This window comes from Paramacrobiotus metropolitanus, unplaced genomic scaffold (genome assembly GCF_019649055.1).
Source record: "Paramacrobiotus metropolitanus isolate TYO unplaced genomic scaffold, Prichtersi_v1.0 Parri_scaffold0000050, whole genome shotgun sequence".
NCBI lineage: Eukaryota > Metazoa > Tardigrada > Eutardigrada > Parachela > Macrobiotidae > Paramacrobiotus > Paramacrobiotus metropolitanus.
In genome coordinates, this window is record NW_026570270.1 from 842,209 (window position 1) to 864,005 (window position 21,797).

At 42.9% G+C, this 21,797-nt stretch overlaps 4 protein-coding genes across 7 annotated transcripts; 1 reads left to right on the top strand and 3 right to left on the bottom strand.

The window, feature by feature from the left end:
• Positions 1 to 3,822: 3,822 nt before the first annotated feature.
• Positions 3,823 to 5,089, bottom strand: LOC129592117 (uncharacterized). Its single transcript, XM_055488082.1, has 3 exons — positions 5,021 to 5,089; positions 4,353 to 4,466; positions 3,823 to 4,179 (listed from the first exon to the last, which is right to left on the bottom strand). The coding sequence occupies exons 2-3, from the start codon at positions 4,365 to 4,367 to the stop codon at positions 3,823 to 3,825; spliced, it is 372 nt and encodes a 123-aa protein (XP_055344057.1). The 5' UTR covers positions 4,368 to 4,466; positions 5,021 to 5,089.
• Positions 5,090 to 5,904: 815 nt separating this feature from the next.
• Positions 5,905 to 8,673, top strand: LOC129592119 (transmembrane protease serine 9-like). The gene is made up of 4 exons (XM_055488083.1): positions 5,905 to 6,229; positions 7,022 to 7,278; positions 7,782 to 8,151; positions 8,301 to 8,673. Exons 1-4 carry the CDS (start codon positions 5,905 to 5,907, stop codon positions 8,435 to 8,437), a joined length of 1,089 nt encoding a protein of 362 aa, XP_055344058.1. The 3' UTR covers positions 8,438 to 8,673.
• A 7,093-nt stretch (positions 8,674 to 15,766) lies between these two features.
• On the bottom strand, positions 15,767 to 18,680 carry LOC129592187 (uncharacterized). Of its 4 annotated transcripts, none has more exons than XM_055488164.1 (7): positions 18,487 to 18,680; positions 18,135 to 18,248; positions 17,643 to 17,984; positions 17,204 to 17,335; positions 16,948 to 17,094; positions 16,771 to 16,878; positions 15,767 to 16,383 (listed from the first exon to the last, which is right to left on the bottom strand). In XM_055488164.1, exons 1-7 carry the CDS (start codon positions 18,655 to 18,657, stop codon positions 16,291 to 16,293), a joined length of 1,107 nt encoding a protein of 368 aa, XP_055344139.1. In that variant the 5' UTR covers positions 18,658 to 18,680; the 3' UTR covers positions 15,767 to 16,290. The 4 variants fall into 4 exon arrangements, with proteins under 4 accessions (XP_055344139.1, XP_055344137.1, XP_055344138.1 ...); XM_055488162.1 differs by having other exon boundaries at positions 16,757 to 16,878; XM_055488163.1 differs by having other exon boundaries at positions 16,939 to 17,094.
• Positions 18,681 to 20,074: 1,394 nt separating this feature from the next.
• Positions 20,075 to 21,793, bottom strand: LOC129592230 (uncharacterized). The gene is made up of 6 exons (XM_055488209.1): positions 21,752 to 21,793; positions 21,419 to 21,556; positions 21,177 to 21,323; positions 20,994 to 21,101; positions 20,556 to 20,696; positions 20,075 to 20,261 (listed from the first exon to the last, which is right to left on the bottom strand). The coding sequence occupies exons 2-6, from the start codon at positions 21,551 to 21,553 to the stop codon at positions 20,178 to 20,180; spliced, it is 615 nt and encodes a 204-aa protein (XP_055344184.1). The 5' UTR covers positions 21,554 to 21,556; positions 21,752 to 21,793; the 3' UTR covers positions 20,075 to 20,177.
• Positions 21,794 to 21,797: the final 4 nt, after the last annotated feature.

Genomic DNA, 21,797 nt, shown 5'->3' on the forward strand with positions numbered 1-21,797 from the left:
AATGTGTCGTACGCGTGTCGGCAGCAGCTGCGCCAACACTGTCATGATATCCCGATGACGGATTACTAGCGGCTTACAAAAACGCATTCCCCAATCGATCGCAGGATTACACTGTGAGAGTATGTGTTGTCTACAGCGGCTTTATAGTCGCAATTGAGGATCACGCAAGCGCAACGTTATTCAACATGCTGCAGCCGTGGCCGGGGAAGTCACAGCAGCCCAACAAATTAAACTTCCTTATTACGGGGTCTGGCCTTGGCGCTGGACGGGTAGAGGATCGATGGCCATGAAAAGTGCGGTTGGGATGAGGGTAATGTCGTATAATTGCATTAGGGAAAATGAATGCCATGCCACTTCGGACTAATTTTCCATGATAAAAGCAGTACATACGCCGGCAAGGCAGGATGAATTAGAGACCTAAATGGGCTTTGTCAATACTCAATTACATTCCTGTAATGTTCCAATATTTCCTTGCTACTGCATAACCTGTATTTCACTAAAACGATCTATTGTATGTTTTGCGTGTACTCGTATTATAGATGACACTGGACTAGAATCAACGCAGAAAATAAATACTTTACTTTATCCACCTAAGCAGCTTTTCGTCGTTTAAGTCTCATCGTTTCTTTTCTTGAGATTCAACGTGAAATGCCAAAGTGTGAATTGGGAACTGTTTCTGGGATTAGTGACTAACGAACCAAAAACTCGTATTGTTTTCTTCGAATGCTTATAAGTTTTAACACACGATCGCTTGACATGCGACCAAGGTGATGCTCAAGCAGGGATGAGTTGATCCTTGAGTCAGTTCGACCTCTGAACTTACAATACCGATACCATCACGAATAGAATAAACCATACATGTGCGACATGTGTAAAAACTGTTTATTACACATAATGTGTCATAAACAGTTTTTATTGCATACTGAACTAGGTTGGACTTTCTGTACATCATTTTAGCAGTTTTCGTAACCATTTTTCTGTCTTTTCGTAGATGAACAAGTGCAGATTTTATCACGACCCAAACTAGCAACTTTTATCCATGATAACATATTTTAGCATACTAATAAAAAAAGTCGGGAACACATGGTTTTCCCCTTTGCTCAAACAGGAAGGCCAGAAACGCCGCAACCAACATCAAAGGTACCGTATATATGAAAATCCAAAAAAAGTACAGAAAATAGCACAACTAAAAGATCCATATTATGCAGATACGCTTTCAGGCCGTGTTCCACAGAGGTTGATGATCAGCTCCAATGTGCCAAACCATGTAATCTCGCTCCCAGTACATTACCGAGCAATCCTACAACACAGATTAAAATTACACAAACCAAACCAACAATTTTACAGCGAGGCAATCAGATCGTCTGTACCCAATACCATATTTCTAACTGCAGTTTAAACTTATAATAAAATTGTGAATCTTGCATGAATACATCACTGCTCGACGTAATCTAATGGGCGCACTCTACTGCCAATCTGGATCAGGGTCATCATTCTTATTCTTAATATCAATTTTCCAGCTGCTCACATTACATAGGTACCTGATCAGGGCATAAATACTTCCACAAGTACCGCTGCATTTTTTTATCAGAGTTGCTCTCAACACAATCCTCCAACAAACCGTCTAAAGTCTCTCCAACACGCACACGCCGCTGGTCCATTTTTATCACGAGGTCCATTCGTTTCTATGAACACAAAGTACAGAAAATCAAAAAGATTAGCCGTGATTTCGAAATACATAGTGTAGCGTATGTATAAGTCGAGATCCTCGTCTTCTTAGCAACTGCTGCTGTTTTTATCATGTTTCTGTAGCTAGCTACGATTCTTTCTTTTCTGTTCAATTGTTTTCTGCTGCGAAGCCTGCGATACCAGTCGGATCAATAAAGAGCGTACGATTCTACTAACACTACAGACATCACTCATAGAACGGAAACCCTGTTGTTTGTAGCCTTCACGAGGGAATACATAACCGCAATTTTTCATCCGAAGGAATCTTTACGACAGCGCTTGTCAATAAATGGTCAACGACGAAACGCAGCGTCAGTGCTGGGCACAATGGAAGGGCCAGCTATTTCAAATTTTGTTGCTTTAGTGTCCCGTGTTCCGCTTTGTCCGCACTTCGTACAATAAGTTCGATCTGATCCACAAAACGATAGACTCCTAGTAACCGTGAACATTCAAAACCTTGGAACGGTTAAATATACTGCGCCACGCTACACCGCGACTTCCACGGGAGGGCATGATAGACAATTTCATCGCCTGCACATTGCCCAATTCCTGAACTGCGCTTAGTGCCGATAACTGTATCATACAGTTGGAGCCATTGCAGTACGTTAATTTACTGCATCAAGTACTGTGGACCTGATCGTAACGGCGCTAATACGGGCAGCACATTTTCTGGATAGTAACAGTTCATCATCTTCTACAGCAATGCGCAACTACGTACTTCGCAAGCGCATTTAATTTACACGAATTTATTGCCAGCGGAAGTTCAGTGCGGCAACCACAGAACTTGTTACTCTGGAATATTTTCGGAATTTTTCACCTTTCAGTTACAAATTGAATTACCTGCAAGGCGTTCCCCGAGTATTCAGGCTTGCCGCACAGCAAAGGATGCATCGCTGTCACATGTGACACCATGTGGTTCGTGGATGCCTTCGCGATCGCCTCGCAACCCTGGAGAAAAAACCCATGCTCCGAATTTTATTTTACGTTAAATTAATTCGAGTAATTTTGTTAAATTTACTGGAGCCAACAGTAACACATCTAGTTCATAGTGGCGTTAACAAGCAGCTTCAACCCATTCGCATGGAAAAGGACTCACTTCAGTCATTTGGGCAGGGCATCCAAAGAAAAGGTCGGTTTCAATAGTACCTGTTCCTTGTGGGAAGAATAGATGTGACCTCTCATTTGGTCAGCGTTTCGGATGAGGTTATCTTTACATGGTTCAAGATTGCAGACGTAATGCAAGCAGTTCTTCTGCAAAATCAGCACCGTTCTGCAGGCCACGCCATCGTAACATCCCTGTCACGACCCTGTGTACCACATTTACGGTGGACGAGACACATAATATTATATCACATGCTGCACAATACATGACCTCTATGACGGTAGGTTGGATGAATTTATCTGGAATTGTCTGGCTAGGAAACGGTCGAGTCGGATCAAATACCCATTCCGGAAACGTTTTACGCCCATTCAAATGCTTGAGGTAGGCCATATCGTCCATTTTCTAAGTTTAAACATGAGATAGAAGTTACTAGCGGTGGTTGATAACCACATCATTGCACCGAGCGCGAGCAATAGCCACTGAGATCTGTTACGCATTTCCAGTACCACTTGAAGTGATACGTACCACTGGAAATGGAATCAATATTGTGGAATTCCACATATCCCATAGGAAAGAGGTGACGGTGACGCGCTTTTGGCGTCAGATATACTCTGCTATGGAGCGTGTAGTCTTGACGATCAGTTAATTGCAGCACCTCGCGCTTCGCGCTCGGTGCAAAAAACTTATGACGGCGAAAACCAGCACATCGATTTTAAACAGGTAACACCACGTCATGCATCGAGCAGAAGGGGAACTAAAATACAAACTAAAACTTTAGCGAAAAATCGCAGTCGATTATCAAAAAAATCACGTACACAAAATATTCACCTAGTAGTATAGTACCTACTTATGGTATCTATTTTTAGCATGGCATTCCTTTTATCAAAACGGCTAAACAAGGCAGCTGTGCAGCATGGACAGAGAGATACGGACGGAAAATCAAGGGAACAGAGATATAGAAGTATAGGTATCTGTCCTCTTATAATAAATCTCTATAGTTGCTTCACCAAATCATTTTCCTCCAGAAATTCTTCGAGATCATCATCGTCGTCGTCATCACTGCAGTTGATGCAGCACGTTAGTGTTTCCAGTTTTTCATAGAATTCCTTGTGCGCAGCCGTCAGGTGATCCTCCAAAAACATTCCTGTGTGCTGATCATATGCAACATCCTCGCATTCCTTGTTTCCGTTGCATTCCGCCGGACAGGGGCACACCAGATTGATCTGCACATCTGTCAGTTGGTGCGCGGTTTCCAGATGCGCCTTTAGACTCTCCGTCGACGTAAAGCACAACTCCTTGCAAGTATCGGATTCGGACACGTACGGACACTTAAGAGGATTGCCACCATACTGCAGATTGTAAAAAACAAAGAATACGAGCAGACATAGGACACGACATACACGATGAATGTAAATTATAATAATATGTCACATAACGCATTATAGAAATATGTAATTATTATAGTAATATGTATTATAGTAATATGTCACATAAGCCCACAAAATAAATTGCTGATTTTTACCGATACTGTTCCCATAACGAGTACATGATTAGCCAGTTCCGTTTTGCGAACGATAATTTTGTGAAGAATTATGGTCGTTTCCAGCACTTTCGTATCGGGTCGCACGGAGCACTTCTATGAAATTAGAAGACCGCTCGTATCACATTAATTACGGAATTTAAAGCTGACGCACCCATTTAATATCACAATTTACAAAAGCAAATTTATAGCAAAAAACAAAAACATGGAATCATCGGCTATTAAAAAGTACTCTGTACACGAAATTATTGATTATTTGATACTACAGAGTAGTACGTAGTACACATATCAAGTGAAAACTTTTTATACGAATTTTAATGCAGTAATGACGTACAGTTTTCTGGAATCATCATCCGCTTAGATACTGTGATACATCTCATCAAGATTCAAACCCCGTTAATGTAGAAGTTATAGAAAGCACCTCTTTACAAGTACAGTACCATAATTAATTAGGGTTTGGGAAGCACTAACTGTTAGAGCTTTCGAATTAAAGAATTCAAAGCTGTCTTTGAACTGTTTCAGCTTTGCCTGCAGCACACCTGCGGTCCTACTACTGATCGCTATAGATCTACCCGCTTATTTCGGTCTTAAGATTCATGAGTTCGTCAACATAAAAGCAGTTGGGAGCCGTTTCGCTCGATGGAACATACCAGCACATTCGGCAGCTCCACGTTCTGCCTCGGTTTTCCGTCGTACAACGAAGAGTAAGGAATTTTGGGATCATCATTCGGAACCCTACTTGATTCTGCACAATGAGAAGTTTTCTGTTTTAACTCACATCTTTGGCGCTTCTGGCTGAACGGGTCAACTCCTCTGTCACTAATGGAGCACGCGTCCATTGGTTCAAAACGATCGCACGACATTACGTATCTCAAAAGTGAATTCAATACTGAATAGTATTCAGTGAATACTCGAACAACAAAAGAACTGCGAGGGCGACGTCGTTATAAGGTTGAACAGAAAAGGCAGAGTGTAAAGAAAACGTAAAGAAAGCCGTTGCCCCAACGGCGGAAGCCTGTGTGCACTCCACAAGCGTATTACAACCGGTGATTGGCAACCGCCAATGTACGCGTAACTGCATAAGTTGTTAGAAAATATTACTGTACTGTGCATGATGAGAAAAAAATATTATTAAGATGCGGTCACACGAAATTGCGAATACCATTAATTAAAGAAATTACCAGTAAAAACCGAGGACTACCTTCAGCCGGCGCCAGCAGCCGTATGTAGGTGCCCTACTGCCGCGTTCTCCCGCGTCCGCCAGACACCAAATTTTGCCTAAGATGCCGGCTGACACGGCTCCTGCTGTCATGGCTCGTGGCTTTCGGGATCTAAAGAGGCAGGGAAGCTGTATACTGAAGGTGATAATCTGTTCGCAATCCCATGCGATAAAGTCGCTGCATATGGGTTTTATGGAGCTGGTGGAGGGGATGGTGGACGGGCAGGGTTGCCGCGAACTGCTTCCCGCCGACAGATTCGCAGTCCGTTTCGAGAATCCGAGAGACCAGGGCTGCTTCCAGCCGGCAATTTGGTCATGCAAGCATGCCGTGCGCCGAACGGGTACTGGACTCTGCCGCCGTCTGAATCGGCGTTGCTGCTTCATGAAGTTGAGCGAAAGTCCTATGTGCGGCTTGTCAAGGCTGATGCCGAGCCGAAACGGAAACAGTCGTTGTGTGCCGGTGAGCGCGTATTGGAGTTGCCGCTGGAAATGCTAAAGGATATCTTCCAGTCACTGGACATCGTTGAAAGGCTGCGCTGCCGCCACACCTGTCAGCTATGGGATGCTATTCTCACGACGGCGGAACTGTGTAGCGATGTGCGTGTATCGCGGCAGTCGTCAAACGCACCAAATCGGCAAAGTGGGACTAAAATTACGCCCTGTACGCTTGCATCTTCAAGCATATCACGCCCGCAGCGCGTACCCATCTGCATTCGCGATACCGACTCGCGCTATCTTTACCATGGGAGCTTGCATGACCTTGTCACTCATACATCTCGCTTTATTCCTAAAAATTTTATACAAATTTAAAAATAAGCGTGACCTTTCGTGTGTTAAAGCATGGGACAGCGGCATTAAAAATGCACAATTCCAGCATTTGCCGCTGACTTGTCGCTTTTCTAAATTAAATAAATATGCAGTAAATGTTCACCATTACAGGATTGTTTTGATTCCAGTAGTACAATACATATTCATTATAACGCACTGCTTTTGTAATCCTAACAACAGTGACATAATTTCGAAGTATTGGTCAGTGCTTCCACTTCAACACTCCTGCAAAAATGCGAAGGGCAGCAAAATTCTCCACTCCACATTGGCTTAAGAAATGCGCTCGCGGAATCATGCACATGGGATTTTCACAACCCAACCTGCATGAATTATGTTGTCCATTTCTGCCATAATTAATTTCCACCACCTTGACGATGGATATTCGTAACAACCCTTCAGCGGTTGCTCAAGTCCATATTTTCTTAATTATGATTAAATTTATCTGCATTTTCATATGTCTGACCGTTGCTGTCCAAGCTCGTAAATATCAGCTGTAATCAGCAGAAAGTAAATTTGTTTTAAAATATCTGTATGTTTATTTTAATCCGGTACATCATCGAATTTTTTTATTTATTTGGATTAATTAATTGACATCCGTTGACAGAATGGTGGAAGCCAATCAGCAATAGCCCGGCAATTATTAAATCCAAAACTCCGCCCCTGCCGGCGCCAACCACGGGCGCCGCCGCCGGCGATTCGAATACACCGACCAAAGTGTTACCAGACGCTCTGTGGGCCACAGGCTCCAGGATTATCGGCGGTGTGGAGGCGCAGGAAGAAAGCTGGCCGTGGATTGTGGCACTCATCCAGTTCCGGCCGGAATACATGCCGCCCGTCTACCAGTTTTGTGCTGCCAGTCTGGTATGTACAAATGGTAATGTTTTAATAATTACCGTCTAATCGGTATTTGAGTTTAGGGATATTTTTCACATCATTAGAAAATTTATCCGATTATCAAGCCGATCGCCAAGCGAGTTTGTTTCCCCAATACTTGAAACCGTAGTGTACCGTAGAGGCAGTACAGATACAACAGAATCCGCTTGTGACGCTATCGATACGTAAAAATTTCCTCTCTTCCTGAGAGTTCTTGGTTTACGGCAGAAAAATAAAATATAAAACCCTTAGATTTTTATTGCCGCATTTCTTATTCTGATTTTGATGTTTTCATGCTGCTTGCAGTAATAACACCCACACAATTCGTGTTCAGTTTTTACAATATAAATAAACATCATTAATGTAGTGCATAATTAAGCGATAGCCAACCGTGTAGTTTATAAAATGAACACACCGATTTATACTTAATGTGGTACTTTTCTTTAATGAAATTACCATTGCACTGGTTTGATTAACAAAATTCACTACAGATTAGCGATCGCTGGATCGTGACTGCCGGTCACTGCGTGGACAACCACCCCGACGACTTCCTCACCACCCACATTAAAGCGGTGGTCGGGATTACCGACATTAAACAAGTGCTCACCCAGCCGGAGCTACTGCTGCCCATCTCCCGGGTTTTCCACCATCCGGACTACGACAATCCCAAGGACAACACTAACAATGATGTGGCCCTGCTGGAGCTGGCGGAGCCTGTCAAGTTCACCTCGCGTATCCAGCCTATCTGCTTGCCGACGCATCCGTCCACGGATCTGGCCAGTGCCGCCAATATTGACAAAGAACGCGACGGAAAGAAAGTGGCATTTGTTGCTGGATGGGGGCATTTGGTGGAAAACCAAGGTCAGGCGTTTTATAAAAGGTCACTGAAATGATCTTATTTTTTTCACGATTTTGTTCCGTAGTTTTATGTTTTATCATGAAGCCGGTGAAGGTCATCCAGAGACCAGATGTATATAAAATAATAAGTGGAAATACATATCTTATAACAGGACGGAGCGACAATAATTTCGCCGTTCCTATCTTGATCTTGGGCATCGGTTCGGATAAACTGCAGCAAGTGGCCATTGATTTGTATGACCGGACTACGTGCTTTAAACAGCTGGAAGAGTTCACATTCACTGATTGATGCTTTATTCGGATTGTATCATACTGGTATATCTATATGTACTGGTATATCCGGCGCAAAAATAACTAACTGCCGTGAATTTGTGGGTTTGTGGTGGCTTCCGGGAAAATTGGAAAAATTCCTGCCAAGGCGACAGCGGTGGCCCGTTGGTGGCTAAGGACAAGGATGGGCACCACGAGCTGATCGGAGTGGTGTCGTGGGCCGACGTGGGGGAAGGGCTGCGCGCAGCCCGGTGTGCCGGGAATCTATGCGAATGTGTTATATCTAAAGAACTGGATTGAAAGTACTATTGTCAACGCCACTAAAAGGCATAAATTACCTATAAGCAGTAAAAATGTCTTAGCAATAAGTTTAATCGATATCACCGCAACCGTAGCGCATATGAAGAAGACTATACGTGGCTATTCATATGCACTACGCCGCAACTGACGAAGACCACGATTAGCTGACTACAATATACTTTGCTCGTATTGCTTTTATCAAGGTAATAACGTCTCTGCGTGTGTATTGTGTATAATCAAACGGCTGGCTGTTCGGCACAAAAGTTTTAGTTCTTATGGGCGTAGCGTACACCAAAGAGAACGTTCTGGCTAAGCCTATAATAATCGCAACAAACAACAGGAAAACCAAACAAACAGAACCGCTCAACGAGAGCGAACAAACAGGCAGTTCAACGCAGTGAGCCCAAGGGAAACCCAAGGGAAACCCGTGGCCGCGGCACGGGCAAAAAGAAGACGCCGATCGTTTTCCCGAACAATGTATTTCTCGAAACAGGCGCTGCGCCAATTTCCTTGCGCTTTTATAGCTTCTGGAGACGCACCACATTCGGATGCAAATGATGCACCACCCCCGCCGGAAGGAGTGAATACTAAATTTTGCGCCATCGTACCCAGCCTCATGCATAGCAGTCTGCAATAAACGCGTGAATTTGGCCGCGGGCAGGTTTCTTAACGCCCCACTGTTATCACGGTAACAGAAGACTGAACGGTCACTTTCAAGCACACCACTTTCACGAAGCTCTGTAAAAGCTTTAGCGGGGCAAAACACCGAGCCCGGTCGGATCGGGAGCGGAATAAGGATTTTTTCACCAATGCAGTGACTGGTTTTCATAACCGGAGCGGACACGAGAACGTTGTTTTTTCCCACAGTAACATCCCGGAAACGAATGTGTAGATGACCTTTATCGGTTCCAAACAGACTGCGTTTCCGTAACAATGAAAAGAATGCAAACAAACAACTTGAAACAAGCAGCCCAGAACGCCTTTCGTACTTCCGCGGGAAGTCGGTGCACTACTTCAAAAATGCCAACCAAATGGTGTGTCGTAAACTCGTAATTGGGGGTTTTTTGCTAGGAAATTCCCTGCGCTGACGACGCACTCCTTCCATAGCCTGAGCGATCACAAAATGTTTGAGATCCGGCGCCGGTTTATAATGAAGATGGTACAACGGCACAATGGCAGCCAGGTAGTTCTGAACGGAACTAAACTCAAGATTACGTGACAGTGACTTGGCAATGTATAATCAAACTGTACTTGGCTTTGCCGGTACTGACTGAAGCCGATCTTTACTGCAGAAGCTGCTAAACCTCCTCCACTGGGCCTTCCGGGTGCGGACAGAGGACGGTGTCATAGCACTGAGCCGCAACGCGGTCAGGGTCCCGTTCAGACTTGCTATTTGGGTATCTGGAACAGTAGTTACCGCTCAGGCGCAGTACACTTTCACGGTGCCTGATACAATCGACCACGGTCGACTTATAACAATCAGCAGTACAAACACGGCTTAACGCATCCGCAAAGGTGTTATCGGCGACCGGAATATAAAGTCTTTAAGATACAAATCTTAAACAGCTTTACAAATCTTCATTCTAATCTGATAAACTCAATACGGAATTCACGTTAATGATAGTTTGATTGTCACCTTGTCATATAAAAGCGGTGAAGGCGAACCGCGTAGTACAATTTTATGAACGATACTAACGAGTAACGGCTTACGCGTATAGATTACTGCTTTGTATTGCATGGATGACCAGACTTTCCGGATATCCGCTCAGCTGTGGCTTGGCCTCAAGGTCACTGCGCCCGGCTCTTGTTTTATGTAGGAAAATAAAATTCAGGAAGACTTCGCGCCATCGTTTTGGCTAATAAAAATAAATTTACCGCTAAAAAACCTGCTATCTAACCTTCTAGTTAATTCATACGGTGTACGGTACAAAGTTTTAGCCGACAGACGCAGCTGGGCATGAATATACACTATAAACGTCTGAAGCTAACCATTGGTGGAGGTCAATTACATTTGGGTAACCGTTGCGCGTCGGGTAACGGTGGAACGCGTAAAAAATTACGAATGAGTCAGCAAAAAATGAAATGGCAAATAAGAAAACGAGTAAATTTACGTGCCAGGGTGGAAATTGACCATCCAAGTGTAAAAAAGTTATCGTTTAATGCAGCTCCTCTGTGATTCAGACTGGATCATTTCTCGATATAAAAACAGTACATAATCTCATTGGAACTTAATTATGGATTACGAGTGCGTAACATAATATTATCTTTTGTTATTTTTCTGGTATGGCACCGACGAAAAAACAGCGAGACAAAAAAATTATCAGTCTGATCTTGAGCTGGCAGCAGGCCTCTGTTAGCCACCTTTGGTTTTATGGGTCCTCGCTTCTTCTTCGCGGAGACGTCCTCTTAGGAGATGTCATAATGGCACAGTACGTGATAAAAAATAATTACAACCTACAGCACTTGTGTTCAGCAATGCGATCTCGATATGATGATGATAATTACACCCCAAATAAAAATCGTAAACGATAATAGCACAACAACTTCTAAAGAGAAATAATTTTGTAGCGTCAAGCCAACAATTAAAATTTTTCAGAACTTCAAAAATTTGCTGATCGGTGCGCGTAAGAAGTTTGGGTAATGGTTGCGCTTCGACGTCGAAGCGCAACGCTTACGCGGACAAGTAAGCCAAAAACCCATCCCAGATTTCGCGATTACCAATCAGAATGTTTACTTAATTACGCGCTGTTACGTCACACTTTTTACGCGTTTCCCCGTTACCCGACGCGCAACGGTTACCCAAATGTAATCGACCTCCACCATTGTAAAACGCGTAAAATTAATGCAGGAAAAATAAGCATACATGCAAAATGCATTTACTGTAAATACCGCCGATACATAACTTCGCGCCAAATACCTAGTTGAAGCGCTATGGTTAGTTGAGGAGACCGCCATGCATGCTGGTATCCGTCTCGAACGTCTCATCGTGCACCAGCGTTCCATCACGATCGCACCGCCAGCACAAGGTGTTCCATGGAAATTCAGTTGGATTTCTGATGAGATGGCCGTGAACAGTGGTGTGCTGCGAGCGTGTGATTTGGAAAGAATCTTTCCAAATCACACGCTCGGAGCACGATATGCTTTGCCACTGTTAGGCACGGACGCTGTTCCCGCATTGGAATTCCGTATTCGGCTGTCGTCATCACCCTGGAAAAATAGCTTCGTAAATGTGCATCTTATGGTTAGAGACTTAGGGTGGAGGATTTCGAAATCAGTCACCTCATTTTCAGACGCTTTTCTGTCCCAGCAAATTTCCATTTCAGTGCTCGGCAGTCAGCATGTAAGGGAACTGGATGTGTTTAGGGTTCCTGTCGCATCCTGTTCGTGATTTTATTATTTTAAATTTTTGGAGCGCGCATCGGCATCCCAGTTTCCACTTGTTTAGTTAATTGTGGAGGTCGCTTTTACACCAAACCAGAGTTCCATCTTTTCGTGACACTGGAAATTAAATGCCAAGATTTACAAATTTGAGAATTCAGGAGAAACAAATCCGGCTGCCGGTATGGTTCGGCAAATTTGGCTGATAATCTTCTTAGTCTGCTTAGGTACACCGTGAAACCCAGTGAATAACTCTGTAGATTCTTCAGGACTACCAAAGCAGGAATCCCCGTCCGTCGGCACATTACCATGGACGCCAGTGGAGTGTAGACGATCTAACCGGTGAAGGTTCGCCTGACGTGGGCAAACTGAACCGGTACTGCCTGCGGCGTTATCGCACTACATGTTCAGCATCGGCGGATGACGACAACGTATATATGGTGCCATCCCGCGACCCCAGCGCTAAATCTGTTGTAGTTTGAAAACGGCGTTGTACTGTATTACTGCCAGTTTTTGACCCTTACCGTTTACGCTCGCGTAATTTTGCGGCAGGTTCATTGAACCGTGACAGGTGCGGTATACGACTAGAATCAGTCGTAGCATATATAAAACTGTAGTTTCGGTTTTTGGTCTTCGATATCCGTGTGTAAACAAAAGTAATTTTGGCGCCCGTAGAGTACGGAAGGGTCCGGCCGGTTGAAGGAAGCGGTGGGGCCTAACAGTCATGTGACATGAGTCATGTGACATGAGTCGAGTAACGATGCGTGAAACTTGTAGATGGCGTTGTTAGCTCGGCATCTTTTTAGGTTACATTATGTGCTCCTACATTATGTAGGAGCACCTTACTGTGCTCGTACATAATGCAGGAGCACATTGCATCGGTTCTGTGGAGGAGAAAAACGGAATTGTAGTATCCAAACAAACGTAATCCAGTATGCTCCTGCAATGTGCTCCTACATATATGTCCTCCTACATATATGTGCTCCTTCATATGTATAGTGTTGGGTCGGCCCGGCCCTGCCCGGCCTCTAACGATCCCAGATTTGCTGCATGCATAGAGGAAAACGGTTGCAGAACTTCAGGCCCGGGCCGTCGTTTACACGGCCCGGGCCGCGGGCCGATCCGGGCTGCGGCCCGACATGTCCCCGGGCCGCGGCCCGGGCCGTCTTGCAGCAAAGTAAAGATTTCATTCCCGGATGTCATTATGCGAGCGGCTACAGCGGGTATGTCAACGGAAAAATAGACGGATTTTGGCCTAGAAACGTTTAATGCTGTAAAAATTAAGAAAAACTCATCGAAAAAGACTAAATTTCAGTAAAACCCAAAGAAATTTTTTGTTTTTCAAGGTTTTTTCCATATTTAACGTCCACAACGGGCCACGGCCCGGGCCGCAGCCCGGGCCATGGCCCTTCTCCCCGGGCCGAGGGCCGCGGCCCGACGCGGCCCTCCCAAAAGGGGCGGGCTGACCTCGGTCCGGGCCGTTCGGGCCGCGGCCCTAGGCCGGGCCGGCCCAACACTACATATGCACATTGCAATGTGCTTCTACATAATGTAGGAGCACATTGCAGGAGCATATTGTATGTGGAGATTATAAGGGGTAGGAAATAAAGTGCTGAATAGAGAATTTGTTAATATAGTAAATTATATTAAAAGTGATATGTTTGACGAAAAGTGATAATGAAGAAAGGGTGAATGTTAAATTAGGGTGAAGGTAGTGGGAGTTTTACTATAGTATGGTAGAAATATATTCGACTTTCTGGTTGTTTGCATTTGAGTGTTTAATGAAGTGTTACAGGAAGTGGAGTGTGTTGCGGGTTGTAGATAGTGATGGATTATTGTGGAAAATTCAAGAAATTTCGAGAAAGTTGATTGCTTAATGGAGCACACTATTATGTTTTGCTCTGATAGTCTTGGATGTGTAGGAACAGGTGGTTTGTATGTGGGAAGTAGGTTGGTAGGTACATTAAAAGGTTGTTCGAGGAAATGTATAGTTTAATTTGGTTGTTGACTGGATTTTTTGAGTTCGGTGGAAATTGAGAAATCTTGTGTTTGAGTTATTATGGAGTGGTCGAAGTATATGGAGTGAGCAAAATGTTTTTCGTGTTGGTTTTTTTTGGTGGCCGGTATGGATTTGTGGATACTTACTGATTCAGGTTGCTGTCTTTGTTTGGCTTTGGTAAGTCTTTTAGGTTGAGTTTGGTTTAGTAAGTTTTCTTTCATACATTATTACAGAATTCTTTTTTAATAAAATAATGGAAGGTGGTTGTGATCGTGAGAAATACATGCGTGAGTATATGCGTGGTTATATAAAGAAATGCAAAATCAAAACTGATGGTAATTGTAGCAGGGAGAATAATGTGCGAAGTAGTGATGATGTTAGATAGAGAATGTAAAAGTTAAAAAACAAAAATGTAATCGGAATACTAAAGGTGGTGCGTTTTCTGGTATGTTTGGAAAAAATTATTGGAGAATTTTTGGACAATTATTGGACAATTGTTGTAAAGGAACGTGCTAAACGACATTTGCGGAGTATGGTAGTATGTAATGGTTGTCCGGATCTTTTCTTAAGCATTACTTTACGATTTTGTCCTGAATTTGTTGTGTTTTGCTGACCCTGTTAAGTTTACATTTTTGTTTTTTGACTTCAAATTTTCATGTCTAACATCATCACTACTTCATTATCTTCCTTGCTACAATTACCATCAATTTCCGTTTTGCGTTTTTGTTCTATAATCACGCACATACTCACGCATGTATTTCTTGCGATCACAACCAGTTTCCATTATTCTATTAAAAAAAAACAATACTTAAAAGAAGCTATCTATGAAAGCAAACTTACTAAACTATACTTAACCTAAAAAGACCAAACAAAATTCAACAACCTGAATCGGTACGCTTCCGAAAATCTAAACCGGCCACCAGAAAATAACCAACAAGAAAAACATTCTCCTCACTGCATATACTTTGTCAAATCCATAATAACTCAAACACAACGTTCCTCAACTTCTAATATACCCACCGAACTCAAAAAATCCAGTCAACAAACCAATTAAACCAAACATTCTCTCGAACAACCTTTTAATGTACGTCCCAGCCTACATCACATATACAAACCACCTGTTACTACACATCCAAGACTATCAGTGCAAAACATAATAGTTCGCTCCATTAAGCAATCAACTTTCTTAACTACACAAATTACTACTACACAAATTACTACCACCAAAATGACTGTGTAAACCTATGGAAAGTTACAGACTAAACGCGCAATTTTCAAGGTCTCAACTGTAGTAAAGAAACACCCACAACCTCTCATGTCCTTCATGCACTCACAAAATTCTTTCCCCTACTATTATTATTCCTTTTATATACACAAATCCGAAATTATTTTAAATCCCAGAGATTCCTTTTTTATCCCGTACCTGCCGCTGCACAATCGAGAGATTGTCCACGTAGTGTATAATTACTTTACGTTACTGTTACTTTCTTCCCACCCAAACGTTTGCTGTTTACTATTCGTCCGAAACTTTACTGGAGTAATGGAGCTATTCCAGGAGTACTAAGCCTAATAATACGTAGTAATTCTTTTTCTAGCCAAGATTTTCAGTCCAGGAAATTTGTTTGTTTTGTTTTGCCAATGAAAATTAAATGGTGCACCGCGCGCGTCACAGTGCAGGCTGTGCAGTGCGCGAACTCTTCCAAAAGTAGGTCTTGCACATCTTGGCTTCGGCAACAAATGTCACAACATGCAAAAACATTTTTTTCCGTAAAGTTGACGAGCGTTTCGAAGCGAGTGGCATGCATCCGCCGCATGTTTTTTAAACTGCAAACAACTGCACACAGTACAGAAAAACTGTACACAACTGTAAACTACAGTTGTGATCATTTAGCTATGTAATTAGAATATTCTAACGGTTCTGGGCACCGTTTTGTTTAACGTTGGATGCAGTTGTTACAGTGCGATTAAAAGCAGACCATGGGTACCAGTCCTTTGAGAGCATGCACACTGCACAATATGCTAACAATGAAGGTATTTTCACTTGTCTCAAATTGAAACAGGTTAGTCGTAGGAGAAACATATGGGAGATGTATCCCACAAAGAGATGCCGCCGTCATGGCAGCCGGCGGCGACGAATTTTCGTTCTTGGCTGGAGGCGCAGGTGGTGGGAACAGTCTTGAGGCCGCTGGAAGATTTCACTTTGAGACAGACTCTGTGTTTTTCTCTGTTGTCGATGGACCAGATGCGGAAGGCGCCGTCGTATGGGAAGATGCAGAAATCCGATTTGTCTATCAGTGAAAACCAATGAGGACCTTACCACAACAAAAAAAGTTCGATCTTCCATGTTTTAAATTCCAGGTTTAACTACTTTCTACCCTAGTAATCCCTCTGATTCCCACTTCCAGATAAATGCGTTTGTAGATACTGTAGAACTGCAAGACGTAAACTAAATACGGTACGTAATATGAGATGTCTGCTACTGCACTGCACAACTGATGCACGTGTTTTATTAGGTATAGGTAAGTACGCAAATCACATTTGATAATTTCAATGGCAGCCGCTACCCGGTAGTGTCACTGACGGCAGCAGTGGCAGAACCACTGCAATTGCATTTCTAAACATCTTGGGCTTTTCATATTCATCTATTACCAAGCAAATTACCTAGTAATACCTACCTCCAAAGCCGTCTCCGAGCAGCCAGGCTTGCCGCAAAGCAAGGGATGAACTGCTTTCACGTGTGATATCATGTCTTTAGTGTTACACCTTGCGATGGCTTCGCATCCCTGCCAAAAGAACCCACACACTTCTACTATGCTAGAAATACCAAGTTGAAGAAAACTCACTTCAGTCACCTGGGCCGGGCAACCAAAGAAAACATCGGTTTCCCTGCGAACCTGACTTTTATGCACAATAAAGATGTGAATTCTCATTTGCTGCGAGTTGCGGATAATGTTGTCTTTGCACGGCTCAACATTGCAGACATAACGCAAGCAATAATTCTGTTAACCAAACACATTCGTGCAAGAAATCTCAATATCCATGTGATGTGTATCTTCTGTACGAGTAGACCAACCGTGCATATCTATTACAGTAAACGATGAACCGAACCTCAACAACGGTTGGAATGACGAATTTATCTGGAATCAGTTGGCTGGGAAACGGCTGAGTCGTGTTGTATACCCATTCCGGAAACGTTTTACGCCCATCCAGGTGTTTGAGATAAGCCATATCTTCCAGTTTCTGTGTTCAAAGCACAGGTTAAAACTGAAATGAAATTTATCTATTTTCTACTGATATAAGATTTCTTGTACTGTTACTTCTTCTACTGATATTTTTTCAAAGTTTAAGTTAAAGCCACGTGCTTACTTTTCTTCAAATAAACCAAATGAATGTATATACGAACTAACTTGTCTCGATACTCGTACTACCGATCCGTAGAGCTAGCTGCCTAGTGCCTACTGTTAATTTTAAGTTTTTAACTGCTGCCTGTCTACAAAACATGTTTTTAATAGCGTTTATAAAGGCGCATGCTGCATAGTTGTCATACCAAATCATATTCCTCCAGAAATTCTTCAAGGAAATCCGATTTGTCATCCGGGTTCATACAGCACATTAATGTTTGCAGTTTTTCAAAGTGATCTTCATGAGCAGTTGTCAGGTGATTCTCCAAAAACATTCCTGTGTGCTGATCATAAACGACAACCGGACATTCCATATTTCCATTGCATTCCGCAGGACATGGGCACAACAGATTGATCTGCACGTTGGTTAGTGCGTGCGCGGCTTGCAGATGTGCCTTCAGTGTTTCCGTCGACGTATAGCACAGGTTCTTACAAGCGTCGCCGTTTACGGTCCCGTATAAAGGACATTTAATCGGATTGTAACCATACTACACATTGTAGTCGGTCAGTTTGAAAGAGAAACCGCAAACGTAACTTCATAAGTACAGTACAGCTAAGACAAACGTCCAGAATAATAAAAACCAATAAGAATTATACTGGTACTCGCTATTCTTCCAAATGTTTTACCAGGCTCTTACCGATAATGTTCCCATAACGAGCACATGACTGGCCAGTTCCGTTTTGCGTATAATAATACTATGAGGAATTATGGTCGTTTCCAGCACTTTCGTATCGGGTCGCGCGGAGTATTTCTAGGAAATCGCATATCTTTAACAAAATTAATAGAAAGCGTCTCTTTATAAGCTCAACATATCTATTCTGAATAATATTAAAAACTCTGTTGACTTACTTGAACTACATACTTTAGTTTGCAGTACACTACTATACAAGTAATAAAATTAATAATTATGATAATTCGATCCGCTTTTTGCTGGTCTGTATTCATCAGCCTATAATATTCTGAGGATGTAGGTTCCTCGATAAATATACCAGAACGTTCGGTAGCTTCGGGCAATTCATCGGTTTTGCATCTTGGGACGAAGAGTTAGGAGAATCGTTCGGGTCGCTGCTTGATTCTCCAGTACGAGGAACTTTCTCGTCTCGCTCCCCACGTTTGAGCTTCTGGTCGAACGTATTATCACTATCCGAGGAGATGGCCATCGGTTCAAGATGATCGCGTGATATCATTTTGATGGTTGAAAACGGTAAATTTAATACAACAAAACGTTGTCCACACTCCACAGTACTATTGTACTGTACAGTGTGTACACAGTTGTTCCCACAGAACTGTAAGCTGCAGTAATAAATAAAACAATCCCAAGTTAGCGACAGTCGCAACACCATCGCAATACTCGTAATGTTGTTGCGTCAGCCTGCATGATGGCTGCATCGCAAGACTCGCATTAAAAGGCCTACTGTAATGCCTGCCATTTATACCGGCCTAAAAAATGCGGTACATACATAGCCTAAACAAGCTGATTTAACATCTGACTGGTATTATGTATAGCAATATAATAATAGCATTAATATTATTATGTAAGTTCATGCAGAGAAACCACAAAGGAAAACTATTCAAACCGCCTGTTTGTGCTCTTTGGCAGAAGTAAAATAAGTTGCCATTTGCCAAGTACACAGTACATATTATCGACCGGAGTGCAGCGAAGGTCCTCTTAATTCAGCACCAATGCAAAAACGTACTGTATCTGTGTCCGTTACGGAAGTGCCAACAAACGATAACACAAATAATAAAACAATAACAAACAAACAAACAATAACGCAAATTGCGCCTACAACCATTCGCGGTAACTTTCATTCCGTGCATAACCACTTTGAATCCGTTAACTCTGAGTACCGGCAAATGCGAAACGGATTTATTTTTTACTTGTTAATGAATTTCCACAACAGCTGTTTGTTTTGAAATTATTTCGATCCAAGCTGTGTACATTTCTCATAAAATCCTACTGAACTTCAAGGTAACAGCGCAAAAAAATGCAGTTTCTGTTGTCTCCTCCGAGTGAATTTTCAGACGTCGAATTCAGGAATTTGACACACGGAAAATTCGCTGACCACTTTCCTGCTGATCGACAATTTGCTGAGGACGTTTTGCTGACCGAAGAAACGATGACCCGACCGGTGAATCATTGATAGTACATAGCACATAACTGGAAAAAATGCACGTTGGCGTGCCTTGACAGGCCGGAGCGTTGCTGGAAAGGTTGGGAACGGTGTGGTCACACATTCAACCGAGCATTTTTGTCGTGTTCTCTGAGTTTCCCCAAATTCAATGACAGGCTAGGGCGTTCGAAAGTGCCAGACAGTATCGTCCTTTTATAATCAGTTGCGCAAGAAATCCGCAGAGTCGGATGCCGAGCCGAAACGGAAACAGCCGTTGTGTGCCGCTGAGCGCGTATTGGCGTTGCCGCTGGAAGTGCTAAAGGAGACCTTTCAGTCATTGGACACCGTTAAAGGCTGCGCTGCCGCCGCACCTGTCAACAGTGGGATGCCATTCTCACGTCGACGAAGCTGTGTACTGATGTACGTATCGCGGCAGCGGACCCGATCGTCAACGCGCGCCAACTCTCAGAAATGCGAGCATCAAACACATAACTACGACTGCATTTTTCAGGCAATATTCCAGCGATTTCTTGCGAGCATCAAACACATAACTACGACTGCATTTTTCAGGCAATATTCCAGCGATTCTGATGATCAGCTCCAATGTGCCAAACCATGTACTCACGATCCCAGTACTCCACCGAACAATCCTACAAGACAATCAAACCATACTTATCGATTATGATTTTTCAGTTAGTGCTAATACGTTGTGCCACAGGTAAATGAAATAGTACATAAATATACCAATTATACGACGAAACAAGCATGTGTGTCATTGTGTGAAATGTTTTACTGTTACGATTTTTTCCTAAGTTCAAAAGCTGCTGCATGGAAGAAGTACGAGAAGCCCACCATATGGTCAGCATGCTCATGTTGCCTGCCCTTAAAACTGGAAAACTGGTATTTTAATTCGAAATTTAGAAGTTCTTTATGAGCCAGCATACCGGTACAGGGCACGAGTACTTGCAGAAGTGCCGGTGCATTTTGTCACTACAACAATCTTCACACTTCTCCAAGGAACCATCCAAAGTCTCTCTGACGAGCACACGACGCCGATCCATATCCATTATCAAGTCCCTTCGGTTCTGTGAACACAACGAACAGTATTAAATTGTCTTGAAATCTGAATTCCTAAGTTCCCATACTAAATTAACTCATATCTCCAGTCGCCACCGCCAGATTAAATCGCTTTGCACGACAGCAAAAAAACAAAGTTTTAGCCCCATTCTATTGTTAGTGGAGCTAAAGTGGCCATGAGAATTTTACCTTTCAAAGTGAGGTGGCGGTGACAGACGGACACCACATTTTTCATAGAAACTTAATATAGAGAACCTTCGCTACGCTTCGGTCGAAAGTGTTAATATTCAAATTACAACACCCACCTGCAATGCGTTCTCGGAGTAGTCGGGCTTGCCGCAGAGTAAAGGATGCATCGCTTTCACGTGTGATACCATATGCTTCGTTTCGGCCATCGCGATATCATTGCATCCCTGGTGAATGAACCCAAACGCTTTAGTGACTTCAGAGTAAGTTCAGACACATGTCAAAGTAGAAAAAGAGCTCACTGGAGCAGGGCATCCAAAGAACAGGTCGGTTTCCATGCGCACCTGCTCCTCGTGCGCAACAGCGATATGACTTTTTATTTGTCGCGCGTAGCGAAAGCCAGTTCTTTTACATGGTTCAAGATTGCAGACGTAACGTAAGCAGCAATTCTGTGAAATAACGAACGTTCTATAAACTGCTGCAAAACGCATCTACCTAGAATTCTGGAGGATAAATATAATCATTTTGCTAATTGCAACCCCACCTCTACGACGGTAGGAATGACGAATTTATCTGGAATAATCTGGCTAGGAAACGGTTGTTTTGCATCCAGATCAAGTACCCATTCCGGAAATGTTTTACGCCCGTTCAGATGGTCCAGATATTTTATATCGTCCATTTTCTGTTATCAGACCAAAGGTTGAAATTAATCATTACACAAAGTACGATATTATTAGCCTGTAAATAATAGGTAAAATATTTAATGTTAGGCCTTCAGAAATGTCCAGATTTACTGATACGAAGAATTTTCTACAGAAAGGATTTTGTATGGTTGATGCCGGCGGATTAACTGTGGTAAAAAACGCTTTTATCATACCAAATCATTCTCTTCGAGAAATGCTTCGAGAAATTCCTTCTGGTCA